Source organism: Oncorhynchus masou, chromosome 29, assembly GCF_036934945.1.
Source record: "Oncorhynchus masou masou isolate Uvic2021 chromosome 29, UVic_Omas_1.1, whole genome shotgun sequence".
NCBI lineage: Eukaryota > Metazoa > Chordata > Actinopteri > Salmoniformes > Salmonidae > Oncorhynchus > Oncorhynchus masou.
Window position 1 is genome coordinate 94,344,583 of NC_088240.1, and position 13,657 is coordinate 94,358,239.

Genomic DNA, 13,657 nt, shown 5'->3' on the forward strand with positions numbered 1-13,657 from the left:
CTCCCCTCCCCTCTGTTCTCCTCTCCTCTCCTCCTCTGTTCTCCTCTCCTCTCCTCCTCTGTTCTCCTCTCCTCCTCTGTTCTCCTCTCCTCTGTTCTCCTCCCCTCTCCTCTCCTCCTCTCCTCTCCTCTGTTCTCCTCCTCTGTTCTCCTCTCCTCTCCTCTCCTCTGTTCTCCTCTCCTCTGTTCTCCTCTCCTCTGTTCTCCTCTCCTCTCCTCTCCTCTGTTCTCTCCTCTCCTCTCCTCCCCTCTGTTCTCCTCTCCTCCTCTCCTCTCCTGCTACTACAGTAGTGGTCTGTCTCATCACACCCAGTGGGGAGTAAATGAGATGTGACTCATCCTTAAAGAGGTGACGGCCTGCCTGTCAGGACACTGTCGTGTGATCTACCGTCTACTGGCTCTGCCTGGCAGGACACTGTCGTGTGATCTACCGTCTACTGGCTCTGTCTGGGGGATGTTGTGTTGTAGAGCTGTGTAGTTTACTGGCTCTGTCTGGGGGATGTTGTCTTGTAGAGCTGTGTGATTTACTGCCTCTGTCTGGGGGATGTTGTGTTGTAGAGCTGTGTAGTTTACTGTCTCTGTCTGGGGGATGTTGTGTTGTAGAGCTGTGTGGTTTACTGTCTCTGTCTGGGGGATGTTGTGTTGTAGAGCTGTGTGGTTTACTGTCTCTGTCTGGGGGATGTTGTGTTGTAGAGCTGTGTGGTTTACTGGCTCTGTCTGGGGGATGTTGTGTTGTAGAGCTGTGTGATTTACTGCCTCTGCCTGGGGGATGTTGTGTTGTAGAGCTGTGTGATTTACTGTCTCTGTCTTGGGGATTTTGTCTTGTAGAGCTGTGTGATTTACTGCCTCTGCCTGGGGGATGTTGTGTTGTAGAGCTGTGTGGTTTACTGCCTCTGCCTGGGGGATGTTGTGTTGTAGAGCTGTGTGGTTTACTGGCTCTGTCTGGGGGATGTTGTCTTGTAGAGCTGTGTGGTTTACTGTCTCTGTCTGGGGGATGTTGTGTTGTAGAGCTGTGTGGTTTACTGTCTCTGCCTGGGGGATGTTGTGTTGTAGAGCTGGTTGAAGGGGACTCTCCTGCTGTGGTGTCTGTAGAATAATGGTTGAAGGGGACTCTACCGCTGTGGTGTCAGTAGAATAATGGTTGAAGGGAACTCTCCTGCTGTGGTGTCTGTAGAATAATGGTTGAAGGGGACTCTACCGCTGTGGTGTCTGTAGAATAATGGTTGAAGGGGACTCTACCGCTGTGGTGTCTGTAGAATAATGGTTGAAGGGGACTCTCCCGTTGTGGTGTCTGTAGAATAATGGTTGAAGGGGTCTCTACCGCTGTGGTGTCTGTAGAATAATGGTTGAAGGGGACTCTACCGCTGTGGTGTCTGTAGAATAATGGTTGAAGGGGACTCTACCGCTGTGGTGTCTGTAGAATAATGGTTGAAGGGGACTCTCCCGTTGTGGTGTCTGTAGAATAATGGTTGAAGGGGACTCTACCGCTGTGGTGTCTGTAGAATAATGGTTGAAGGGGACTCTCCCGTTGTGGTGTCTGTAGAATAATGGTTGAAGGGGACTCTCTTGTTGTGGTGTCTGTAGAATAATGGTTGAAGGGGACTCTCTTGTTGTGGTGTCTGTAGAATAATGGTTGAAGGGGACTCTCTTGTTGTGGTGTCTGTAGAATAATGGTTGAAGGGGACTCTCTTGTTGTGGTGTCTGTAGAATAATGGTTGAAGGGGACTCTACCGCTGTGGTGTCTGTAGAATAATGGTTGAAGGGGACTCTACCGCTGTGGTGTCTGTAGAATAATGGTTGAAGGGGACTCTACCGCTGTGGTGTCTGTAGAATAATGGTTGAAGGGGACTCTCTTGTTGTGGTGTCTGTAGAATAATGGTTGAAGGGGACTCTACCGCTGTGGTGTCTGTAGAATAATGGTTGAAGGGGACTCTACCGCTGTGGTGTCTGTAGAATAATGGTTGAAGGGGACTCTACCGCTGTGGTGTCTGTAGAATAATGGTTGAAGGGGACTCTACCGCTGTGGTGTCTGTAGAATAATGGTTGAAGGGGTCTCTCCCGTTGTGGTGTCTGTAGAATAATGGTTGAAGGGGACTCTCCTGCTCACTGTGCCGTCGATCCTCTCAGTAAACTATGCTGTGTGGTTCTGTAAATAACTCAGTGTGACACACGTCTCTCTCCAGGTTTGTGGACGTTGCTCTGAGGACCATCATGCGAGCCATGTGGTTTGCAGGAGGCTTCCATTGGACGACGGTGAAGGGGCGCCAGGCGTTACCGGCCGAGGCCCCTGTCCTGACGCTGGCACCCCACTCCTCCTACTTCGACGCCATCCCCGTCACCATGTCCATGTCCTCTGTCGTCATGAAGGCAGAGAGCAAGGACATCCCTGTCTGGGGCAGTGAGTAGGATTCTCTTATGTCCCTCTGTCTCTCTGTCTCTGTCCCTCTGTCTGTGTCTCTCTGTCTGTGTCCCTGTCTGGGGCAGTGAGTAGGATTCTCTTATGTCCCTCTGTCTCTGTCTCTCTTTCTCTGTCCCTGTCTGGGGCAGTGAGTAGGATTCTCTTATGTCCCTCTGTCTCTCTGTCTGTGTCCCTGTCTGGGGCAGTGAGTAGGATTCTCTTATGTCCCTCTGTCTCTGTCTCTCTGTCTGTGTCCCTGTCTGGGGCAGTGAGTAGGATTCTCTTATGTCCCTCTGTCTCTCTGTCTGTGTCCCTGTCTGGGGCAGTGAGTAGGATTCTCTTATGTCCCTCTCTCCCTCTGTCTCACTGTCTATTTCTCTGTCTCTCTGTCTGTGTCCCTGTCTCCCTCTCTCCCTCTGTCTCACTGTCTATTTCTCTGTCAGTGTCCCTGTCTCTCCCTCTGTCTCACTGTCTATTTCTCTGTCTGTGTCCCTGTCTCCCTCTCTCTGTCTGTGTCCCTGTCTCATTCTCTCCCTCTGTCTCCCTGTCTATTTCTCTCTCTGTCTCTCTGTCTGTGTCCCTGTCTCCCTCTCTCCCTCTGTCTCACTGTCTATTTCTCTGTCTCTCTGTCTGTGTCCCTGTCTCCCTCTCTCCCTCTGTCTCACTGTCTATTTCTCTGTCTGTGTCCCTGTCTCCCTCTCTCTGTCTGTGTCCCTGTCTCATTCTCTCCCTCTGTCTCCCTGTCTATTTCTCTCTCTGTCTCTCTGTCTGTGTCCCTGTCTCCCTCTCTCCCTCTGTCTCACTGTCTATTTCTCTGTCTCTGTCTCTCTGTCTGTGTCCCTGTCTCCCTCTCTCCCTCTGTCTCACTGTCTATTTCTCTGTCTGTGTCCCTGTCTCCCTCTCTCTGTCTGTGTCCCTGTCTCATTCTCTCCCTCTGTCTCCCTGTCTATTTCTCTCTCTGTCTCTCTGTCTGTGTCCCTGTCTCCCTCTCTCCCTCTGTCTCACTGTCTATTTCTCTGTCTCTGTCTCTCTGTCTGTGTCCCTGTCTCCCTCTCTCCCTCTGTCTCACTATTTCTGTCTCTCTCTCTCTCAATTCAATTCAGTTCAATTCAAGGGGCTTTATTGGCATGGGTAACATGTGTTAACATTGCCAAAGCAAGTAAGTAAGTAAACTCTTGTGTAATGTTTACAGTTTATCTCTGATTGTTTATTTCACTTTTGTTTATTATCTATTTCACTAGCTTTGGCAATATAAACATGTTTCCCGTGCCAATGAAGCCCATTTGAATTAAAATTTAATGAAAACAGACAGAGGGAGAGAGAGAGACGGAGAGACACAGAGAGACCGAGAGAGACAGATGGAGAGAGGAAGCTGTAGCTGGAGAGCTGGAGGAAGAGAGTTGGATGACTTGTCAGTTGTGTAGAAGCCTACATAAAGCTTACCTTAAGTCAGTGTTCCCTGCTGCCACTAGGCCTGTACTGTAGACACGTGGACATTGAAGCCCTCTAACCTGTGATCTTGTGCCACTAGGCCTGTACTGTAGACACCTGGACATTGAAGCCCTCTAACCTGTGATCTTGCGTCACACAGAAGATCATTAGGAAATTCACCAACACTTTATTATATTTAAGTACAAGTCTAACTGTGTTATACCTTTGCTGATATTCATAGAGACCTACGAGGGGAAACCTTTCACTGCAGCGTTGTTGGCTGAGTGTCAAGCCGGGATCTAATAACCTCCTCGACATCTTGTTAGGGTAACCAGGCGTAGCAGAGGGAGTGGACTTGTACATTCATTGTGTTCAGCATCAGCAAGCCTCCTCTGTAATAGAATCACGTTGGCTAGACTAGATCCCTGGGATTAATGTCTGTGTAGTGGCTAGACTAGATCCCTGGGACTAATGACTGTGTAGTGGCTAGACTAGATCCCTGGGACTAATGGCTGTGTCGTGGCTAGACTAGATCCCTGGATACACGCTCAGCACCACAGAGTCCAGCTCTACAGTACAGTAGTTCTGACCCAGGCTCAGCACCACAGGGTCCAGGTCTATAATACAGTAGTTCTGACCCAGGCTCAACACCACAGGGTCCAGCTCTATAATACAGTAGTTCTGACCCAGGCTCAGCACCACAGGGTCCAGCTCTATAATACAGTAGTTCTGACCCAGGCTCAGCACCACAGGGTCCAGGTCTATAATACAGTAGTTCTGACCCAGGCTCAACACCACAGGGTCCAGGTCTATAATACAGTAGTTCTGACCCAGGCTCAGCACCACAGGGTCCAGGTCTATAATACAGTAGTTCTGACCCAGGCTCAACACCACAGGGTCCAGGTCTATAATACAGTAGTTCTGACCCAGGCTCAACACCACAGGGTCCAGGTCTATAATACAGTAGTTCTGACCCAGGCTCAGCACCACAGGGTCCAGGTCTATAATACAGTAGTTCTGACCCAGGCTCAACACCACAGGGTCCAGGTCTATAATACAGTAGTTCTGACCCAGGCTCAACACCACAGGGTCCAGCTCTAAAATACAGTAGTTCTGACCCAGAGACAGGCCGGTCTCTAGTACAGCAGTAGTAGTCTCTGATATAGAGGGCATTGAGACCCGTGTCAAAGCAGGGTGAAGTGAAAGTGAGAACCTTGACTAGAGGAAGTGTTCTTGAAGAGTGAACCCTGTGTTTGACCCTGGTGTGACCTTTTTATCTGACAGGAGTGAACTTCCGCTTCAGTAAGTGTGGTTTTGAGTCAGAACGGTAACCGTTACAGTTCTGTAAATGATTGGACCTGGACGAGGGCTGGATAACCACTGAAGCTGAGTTCGTAGATAACCACTTCCTGTTAACCTAACAGATTCTCTGTTGTAAAATTACAACTGAAATTGTACAGGATCTTCACAACTAAACCTATCAGGTTTTTATGTAGAAAATGTTGGCTCGGCAGATACCTTTAACCTGGTCCCAGATCAGTTGCTGCTATCATTCCAACTCAAGTGTAGACCTTATTAGGTTTTTATGTAGAAAATGTTGGCTCGGCAGATACCTTTAACCTGGTCCCAGGTCAGTGTTAATGAGTGGAATGCTGTTACCCAGGCTAATATACCTAATGGCCCCAGCACTAGTATGTGTCTGACTGTGTTGTCTCCTGTCCTCCAGCCCTGATCAAGTACATCAGACCAGTGTTTGTCTCCAGGTCAGATCAGGACTCCCGTAAGAAGACTGTTGAGGAGATCAAACGCAGAGCCCAGTCTGGAGGAGAATGGCCTCAGGTACAGTTTAATATCTCTCTGTCTCTCTGTCTCTGTCTCTAGCTCTCTCTCTGTCTCTCTCTCTGTCTCTCTCTCTGTCTCTCTGTCTCTCTCTCTGTCTCTCTCTCTGTCTCTCTCTCTGTCTCTCTCTCTGTCTCTCTCTCTCTCTGTCTCTAGCTCTCTGTCTCGCTCTCTCTCTCTCCAGCTCTCTTACTCTGTTTCTCTCTCTCTCCGTCTCTCTCTCTGTCTCTCTGTCTCTCTGTCTCTGTCTCTAGCTCTCTGTCTCTGTTTCTCTCTCTCTCCGTCTCTCTCTCTCTGTCTCTAGCTCTCTGTCTCTAGCTCTCTCTCTCTCTGTCTCTAGCTCTCTCTCTCTGTCTCTCTCTCTCTCCAGCTCTCTCTCTGTCTCTCTCTCTCTGTCTCTCTCTCTCTCTCTCTCTCTCTCTCTCTCTCCAGCTCTCTTACTCTGTTTCTCTCTCTCAATTCAATTCAATTCAAGGGGCTTTATTGGCATGGGAAACATGTGTTAACATTGCCAAAGCAAGTAAGGTATATAATATATAAAGTGAAATAAACAATAAAAATTAACAGTAGACATCACACATACAGAAGTTTCAAAACAATAAAGACATTACAAATGTCATATTATATATATATATATATATATATACAGTGTTTTTACAATGTGCAAATGGTAAAGGACACAAGATAAAATAAATAAGCATAGATATGTGTTGTATTTACAATGGTGCGTGTTCTTCATTGGTTGCCCTTTTCTCGTGGCAACAGGTCACAAATCTTGCTGCTCTGATGGCACACTGTGGAATTTCACCCAGTAGATATGGGAGTTTTTCAAAATTGGATTTGTTTTCGAATTCTTTGTGGATCTGTGTAATCTGGGGGAAATATGTCTCTCTAATATGGTCATACATTGGGCAGGAGGTTAGGAAGTGCAGCTCAGTTTCCACCTCATTTTGTGGGCAGTGAGCACATAGCCTGTCTTCTCTTGAGAGCCATGTCTGCCTACGTCGGCCTTTCTCAATAGCAAGGCTATGCTCGCTGAGTCTGTACATAGTCAAAGCTTTCCTTAATTTTGGGTCAGTCACAGTGGTCAGGTATTCTGCCGCTGTGTACTCTCTGTGTAGGGCCAAATAGCATTCTAGTTTGCTCTGTTTTTTTGTTAATTCTTTCCAGTGTGTCAAGTAAATATCTTTTTGTTTTCTCATGATTTGGTTGGGTCTAATTGTGCTGCTGTCATGGGGCTCTGTAGGGTGTGTTTGTGAACAGAGCCCCAGGACCAGCTTGCTTAGGGGACTCTTCTCCAGGTTCATCTCTCTGTAGGTGATGGCTTTGTTGTGGAAGGTTTGGGAATCGCTTCCTTTTAGGTGGTTATAGAATTTAACTGCTCTTTTCTGGATTTTGATAATTAGTGGGTATCGGCCTAATTCTGCTCTGCATGCATTATTTGGTGTTCTACGTTGTACACTGAGGATATTTTTGCAGAATTCTGCGTGCAGAGTCTCAATTTGGTGTTTGTCCCATTTTGTGAAGTCTTGGTTGGTGAGCGGACCCCAGACCTCACAACCATAAAGGGCAATGGGCTCTATGACTGATTCAAGTATTTTTAGCCAAATCCTAATTGGTATGTTGAAATTTATGTTCCTTTTGATGGCATAGAATGCCCTTCTTGCCTTGTCTCTCAGATCGTTCACAGCTTTGTGGAAGTTACCTGTGGCGCTGATGTTTAGGCCAAGGTATGTATAGTTTTTTGTGTGCTCTAGGGCAACAGTGTCTAGATGGAATTTGTATTTGTGGTCCTGGTGACTGGACCTTTTTGGAACACCATTATTTTGGTCTTACTGAGATTTACTGTCAGGGCCCAGGTCTGACAGAATCTGTGCATAAGATCTAGGTGCTGCTGTAGGCCCTCCTTGGTTGGTGACAGAAGCACCAGATCATCAGCAAACAGCAGACATTTGACTTCAGATTCTAGTAGGGTGAGGCCGGGTGCTGCAGACTTTTCTAGTGCCCGCGCCAGTTCGTTGATATATATGTTGAAGAGGGTGGGGCTTAAGCTGCATCCCTGTCTAACCCCACGACCCTGTGTGAAGAAATGTGTGTGTTTTTTGCCAATTTTAACCGCACACTTGTTGTTTGTGTACATGGATTTTATGATGTCGTATGTTTTACCCCCAACACCACTTTCCAACAGTTTGTATAGCAGACCCTCATGCCAAATTGAGTCAAAGGCTTTTTGAAATCAACAAAGCATGAGAAGACTTTGCCTTTGTTTTGGTTTGTTTGGTTGTCAATTAGGGTGTGCAGGGTGAATACATGGTCTGTTGTACGGTAATTTGGTAAAAAGCCAATTTGACATTTGCTCTGTACATTGTTTTCATTGAGGAAGTGTACGAGTCTGCTGTTAATGATAATGCAGAGGATTTTCCCAAGGTTACTGTTGACGCATATTCCACGGTAGTTATCGGGGTCAAATTTGTCTCCATTTTTGTGGATTGGGGTGATCAGTCCTTGGTTCCAAATATTGGGGAAGATGCCAGAGCTAAGGATGATGTTAAAGAGTTTTAGTATAGCCAATTGGAATTTGTTGTCTGTATATTTGATCATTTCATTGAGGATACCATCAACACCACAGGCCTTTTTGGGTTGGAGGGTTTTTATTTTGTCCTGTAACTCATTCAATGTTATTGGAGAATCCAGTGGGTTCTGGTAGTCTTTAATAGTTGATTCTAAGATCTGTATTTGATCATGTATATGTTTTTGCTCTTTATTCTTTGTTATAGAGCCAAAAAGATTGGAGAAGTGGTTTACCCATACATCTCCATTTTGGATAGATAATTCTTCGTGTTGTTGTTTGGTTAGTGTTTTCCAATTTTCCCAGAAGTGGTTAGAGTCTATGGATTCTTCAATTACATTGAGCTGATTTCTGACATGCTGTTCCTTCTTTTTCCGTAGTGTATTTCTGTATTGTTTTAGTGATTCACCATAGTGAAGGCGTAGACTCAGGTTTTCCGGGTCTCTATGTTTTTGGTTGGACAGGTTTCTCAATTTCTTTCTTAGAATTTTGCATTCTTCATCTCTCTCTCTCTCTCTCTCTCTCTCTCTCTCTCTCTCTCTCTCTCTCTCTCTCTCTCTCTCTCTCTCTCTCTCTCTCTCTCTCTCTCTCTCTCTCTCTCTCTCTCTCTCTCTCTCTCTCTCTCTCTCTCCAGCTCTCTTTCTCTGTATCTCTCTCTCTCTCTCTGTCCCGGTCTCTCTGTCTGTCGCTCGCTCGCTCGCACGCACACACATACACACACACGCGCGCACACACACACACACACACACACAGGACAAAGTAAACATTGAACCATGGTTCTGGCGTTCAGTAAACAGACTAGAGAACAGCCACCTAGCGATGTTCAGGATGTACCCACTCAGATGGTCTCATCACCATGGAAACGCGTGTCTGATAACGTGGCCGATGTTCCCCTCTCTCCAGATAATGATTTTCCCAGAGGGAACGTGTACCAACAGGTCCTGTCTCATCACGTACAAACCAGGTATGTTCGATAGTACCGTGAAGAGGAGACAGGAAAGGTAGGAGAGTTGGATCAGAACCCATGTTGACTCTGGTACCACAAGGCTATACATGTTGGATCAGAACCCATGTTGACCTGTGTCTCCTAGTCCACATGTCTCCTAGTCCACATACTGCCCTGTGTCTCCTAGTCCACGTACTGCCCTGGGTCTCCTAGTCCACGTACTGTCCTGTGTCTCCTAGTCCACATACTGCCCCGTGTCTCCTAGTCCACATACTGCCCCGTGTCTCCTAGTCCACATACAGCCCCGTGTCTCCTAGTCCACATACAGCCCCGTGTCTCCTAGTCCACATACAGCCCCGTGTCTCCTAGTCCACATACTGCCCCGTGTCTCCTAGTCCACATACTGCCCCGTGTCTCCTAGTCCACATACTGCCCCGTGTCTCCTAGTCCACATACAGCCCCGTGTCTCCTAGTCCACATACAGCCCCGTGTCTCCTAGTCCACATACAGCCCCGTGTCTCCTAGTCCACATACAGCCCCGTGTCTCCTAGTCCACATACAGCCCCGTGTCTCCTAGTCCACATACAGCCCCGTGTCTCCTAGTCCACATACAGCCCCGTGTCTCCTAGTCCACATACTGCCCCGTGTCTCCTAGTCCACATACTGCCCCGTGTCTCCTAGTCCACATACTGCCCCGTGTCTCCTAGTCCACATACTGCCCCGTGTCTCCTAGTCCACACACTGCCCCGTGTCTCCTAGTCCACATACTGCCCCATATCTAGAACTTTTGAGAATTTGTTTGTCGTTTTCGTCGCATGTTGGTCTGTATTTTTTCATCAAATAATGAACATTGACTTTTTAATCGTCCATCATCCCCTCATATTGCTGGACACATTGTTATTGTAGCAGACTGTAACCAATGACAGACGTGGTTTATCATACAGGCTACAAAGCCTTGGCTTCAGGTTAAAACAATGTAAAAGGCTAACAGCTCTTTCCTCCCCATCTTAACTTTAGGATGGGGGGGGGGTTTAAAAAGGGGGAGTGTCTCTTTCCTCCCCATCATAACTTTTTAGGATTGAGGGGGGGGTTAAAAAGGGGAGTATCTCTTTCCTCCTCGTCATAACTTTAGGATGGGGGGGGGTTTAAAAAGGGGAGTGTCTCTTTCCTCCCCATCATAACTTTAGGATGGGGGGGTTTAAAAAGGGGAGTATCTCTTTCCTCCCCATCATAACTTTAGGATGGGGGGGTTTAAAAAGGGGAGTATCTCTTTCCTCCCCATCATAACTTTAGGATGGGGGGGGGTTAAAGGGGAGTATCTCTTTCCTCCCCATCATAACTTTAGGATGGGGGGGTTTTAAAAGGGGAGTATCTCTTTCCTCCCCATCATAACTTTAGGATGGGGGGGTTTAAAAAGGGGAGTATCTCTTTCCTCCCCATCATAACTTTAGGATGGGGGGGGTTTAAAAAGGGGAGTATCTCTTTCCTCCCCATCATAACTTTAGGATGGGGGGGTATCTCTTTCCTCCCCATCATAACTTTAGGATGGGGGGGGGTATCTCTTTCCTCCCCATCATAACTTTAGGATGGGGTATCTCTTTCCTCCCCATCATAACTTTAGGATGGGGGGGGTTAAAAAAGGGGAGTATCTCTTTCCTCCCCATCATAACTTTAGGATGGGGGGGGTTTAAAAAGGGGAGTATCTCTTTCCTCCCCATCATAACTTTAGGATTGGGGGGGGGGGGTTAAAAAAGGGGAGTGTCTCTTTCCTCCCCATCATAACTTTAGGATTGGGGGGGGGGGGGGTTAAAAAGGGGAGTGTCTCTTTCCTCCCCATCGTAACGTTAGGATGGGGGGGGGTTTAAAAAGGGGGAGTATCTGAGCTTTCCAATAACGTTGGTCAGTATTATGGTTCTCCTGATATTCAGCTGAATGTAATAACTGCAGCCTCAACACAGAGTTACAGAACACACACTGGTAAATAGAGCTTCTGATGTCATCAACAAGAACTTCTATCTTCTTACCCTGCGACGTGGAAATAAGACCTGAGTAAACATGTGTTTCTAGTTGTTGTTAGTTACTATTGAAGTGTCCCGGCAGCGAATCCGTTCAAAAGACTGACGAGTGTCTAAAGTGACCGCCCATGTGCTGAGATCAGATTAATCACCACTGTCTAACTGACCTCCCAGGAGCTGAGATCAGACCAATCACCACTGTCTAACTGACCGCCCAGGAGCTGAGATCAGACCAATCACCACTGTCTAACTGACCATGTGCTGAGATCAGATTAATCACCACTGTCTAACTGACCGCCCAGGAGCTGAGATCAGACCAATCACCACTGTCTAACTGACCGCCCAGGAGCTGAGATCAGACCAATCACCACTGTCTAACTGACCATGTGCTGAGATCAGACCAATCACCACTGTCTAACTGACCATGTGCTGAGATCAGACCAATCACCACTGTCTAACTGACCTCCCAGGAGCTGAGATCAGACCAATCACCACTGTCTAACTGACCATGTGCTGAGATCAGACCAATCACCACTGTCTAACTGACCTCCCAGGAGCTGAGATCAGACCAATCACCACTGTCTAACTGACCTCCCAGGAGCTGAGATCAGACCAATCACCACTGTCTAACTGACCTCCCAGGAGCTGAGATCAGACCAATCACCACTGTCTAACTGACCTCCCAGGAGCTGAGATCAGATTAATCACCACTGTCTAACTGACCGCCCAGGAGCTGAGATCAGACCAATCACCACTGTCTAACTGACCATGTGCTGAGATCGGATTAATCACCACTGTCTAACTGACCTCCCAGGAGCTGAGATCAGACCAATCACCACTGCCTAACTGAAAGATGTTCAGTTCTGTTCCAATCAGAGGATTCCATGACATATTCTGCACAGGACGGCATGTTTCTGATTGGACAAACGGATGAAAAGGAGCTTCATGACTCATTTGAATGGACATGAATATATCAATAATTATAATAACATATTCCATTTAGCGGATGCTTTGATCCACTTCCAGTCGTGCGGACGGACATTTTACATCTGGGTTAGCTACTGTCGCCGTGGGCCGAGGTCTAGAATATTCTACTTTCTTAGTTTTAGGGGACTGTAGTCCAGGGTGTGTAATGGTGTTGATTTCTGTCTTGTCACACAGGGGCCTTCATTCCAGCGGTGCCAGTTCAGCCTGTGGTGATAAAATACCCCAATAAAATGGTAAGAAAGCAAAAATAACACAACATACTACCTAGCAACACAATATAACACCTAGCAACACAACATACTACCTAGCAACACAATATAACACCTAGCAACACAATACAACACCTAGCAACACAATACAACACCTAGCAACACAATACAACACCTAGCAACACAATATAACACCTAGCAACACAATATAACACCTAGCAACACAACACAACACCTAGCAACACAATATAACACCTAGCAACACAATACAACACCTAGCAACACAATATAACACCTAGCAACACAATATAACACCTAGCAACACAATATAACACCTAGCAACACAATATAACACCTAGCAACACAATATAGCACCTAGCAACACAATATAACACCTCGCAACACAATATAACACCTAGCAACACAATATAACACCTAGCAACACAATATAGCACCTAGCAACACAATATAACACCTCGCAACACAATATAACACCTCGCAACACAATATAACACCTCGCAACACAATATAACACCTAGCAACACAATATAGCACCTAGCAACACAATATAACACCTCGCAACACAATATAACACCTAGCAACACAATATAACACCTAGCAACACAATATAGCACCTAGCAACACAATATAACACCTCGCAACACAATATAACACCTCGCAACACAATATAACACCTCGCAACACAATATAACACCTAGCAACACAATATAACACCTCGCAACACAATATAACACCTAGCAACACAATATAACACCTAGCAACACAATACAACACCTAGCAACACAATACAACACCTAGCAACACAATACAGCACCTAGCAACACAATACAGCACCTAGCAACACAATACAGCACCTAGCAACACAATACAACACCTAGCAACACAATACAACACCTAGCAACACAATACAACACCTAGCAACACAATACAGCACCTAGCAACACAATATAACACCTAGCAACACAATATAACACCTAGCAACACAATATAACACCTAGCAACACAATATAACACCTAGCAACACAACATAACACCTAGCAACACAACAAAGCCAAACACCTAGCAACACAATACAACATCTAGCAACACAACAAAGCCAAACACCTAGCAACACAATACAACACCTAGCAACACAATACAACACCTAGCAACACAATACAACACCTAGCAACACAATACAACACCTAGCAACACAATATAACACCTAGCAACACAATATAACACCTAGCAACACAATATAACA

At 46.4% G+C, this 13,657-nt stretch overlaps 1 protein-coding gene across 3 annotated transcripts in view; it reads left to right on the forward strand.

The window, feature by feature from the left end:
* Positions 1–13,657, forward strand: part of LOC135520999 (lysophosphatidylcholine acyltransferase 1-like) — a 68,143-nt gene that overhangs the window by 30,516 nt on the left and 23,970 nt on the right. For all 3 annotated transcript variants that reach the window (XM_064946896.1, XM_064946898.1, XM_064946899.1), the window contains 4 exons: positions 2,183–2,397; positions 5,555–5,667; positions 9,140–9,200; positions 12,359–12,417. In XM_064946896.1, the coding sequence (XP_064802968.1) occupies positions 2,183–2,397; positions 5,555–5,667; positions 9,140–9,200; positions 12,359–12,417 (448 nt within the window). The remainder of the gene's footprint in view (positions 1–2,182; positions 2,398–5,554; positions 5,668–9,139; positions 9,201–12,358; positions 12,418–13,657) is intronic.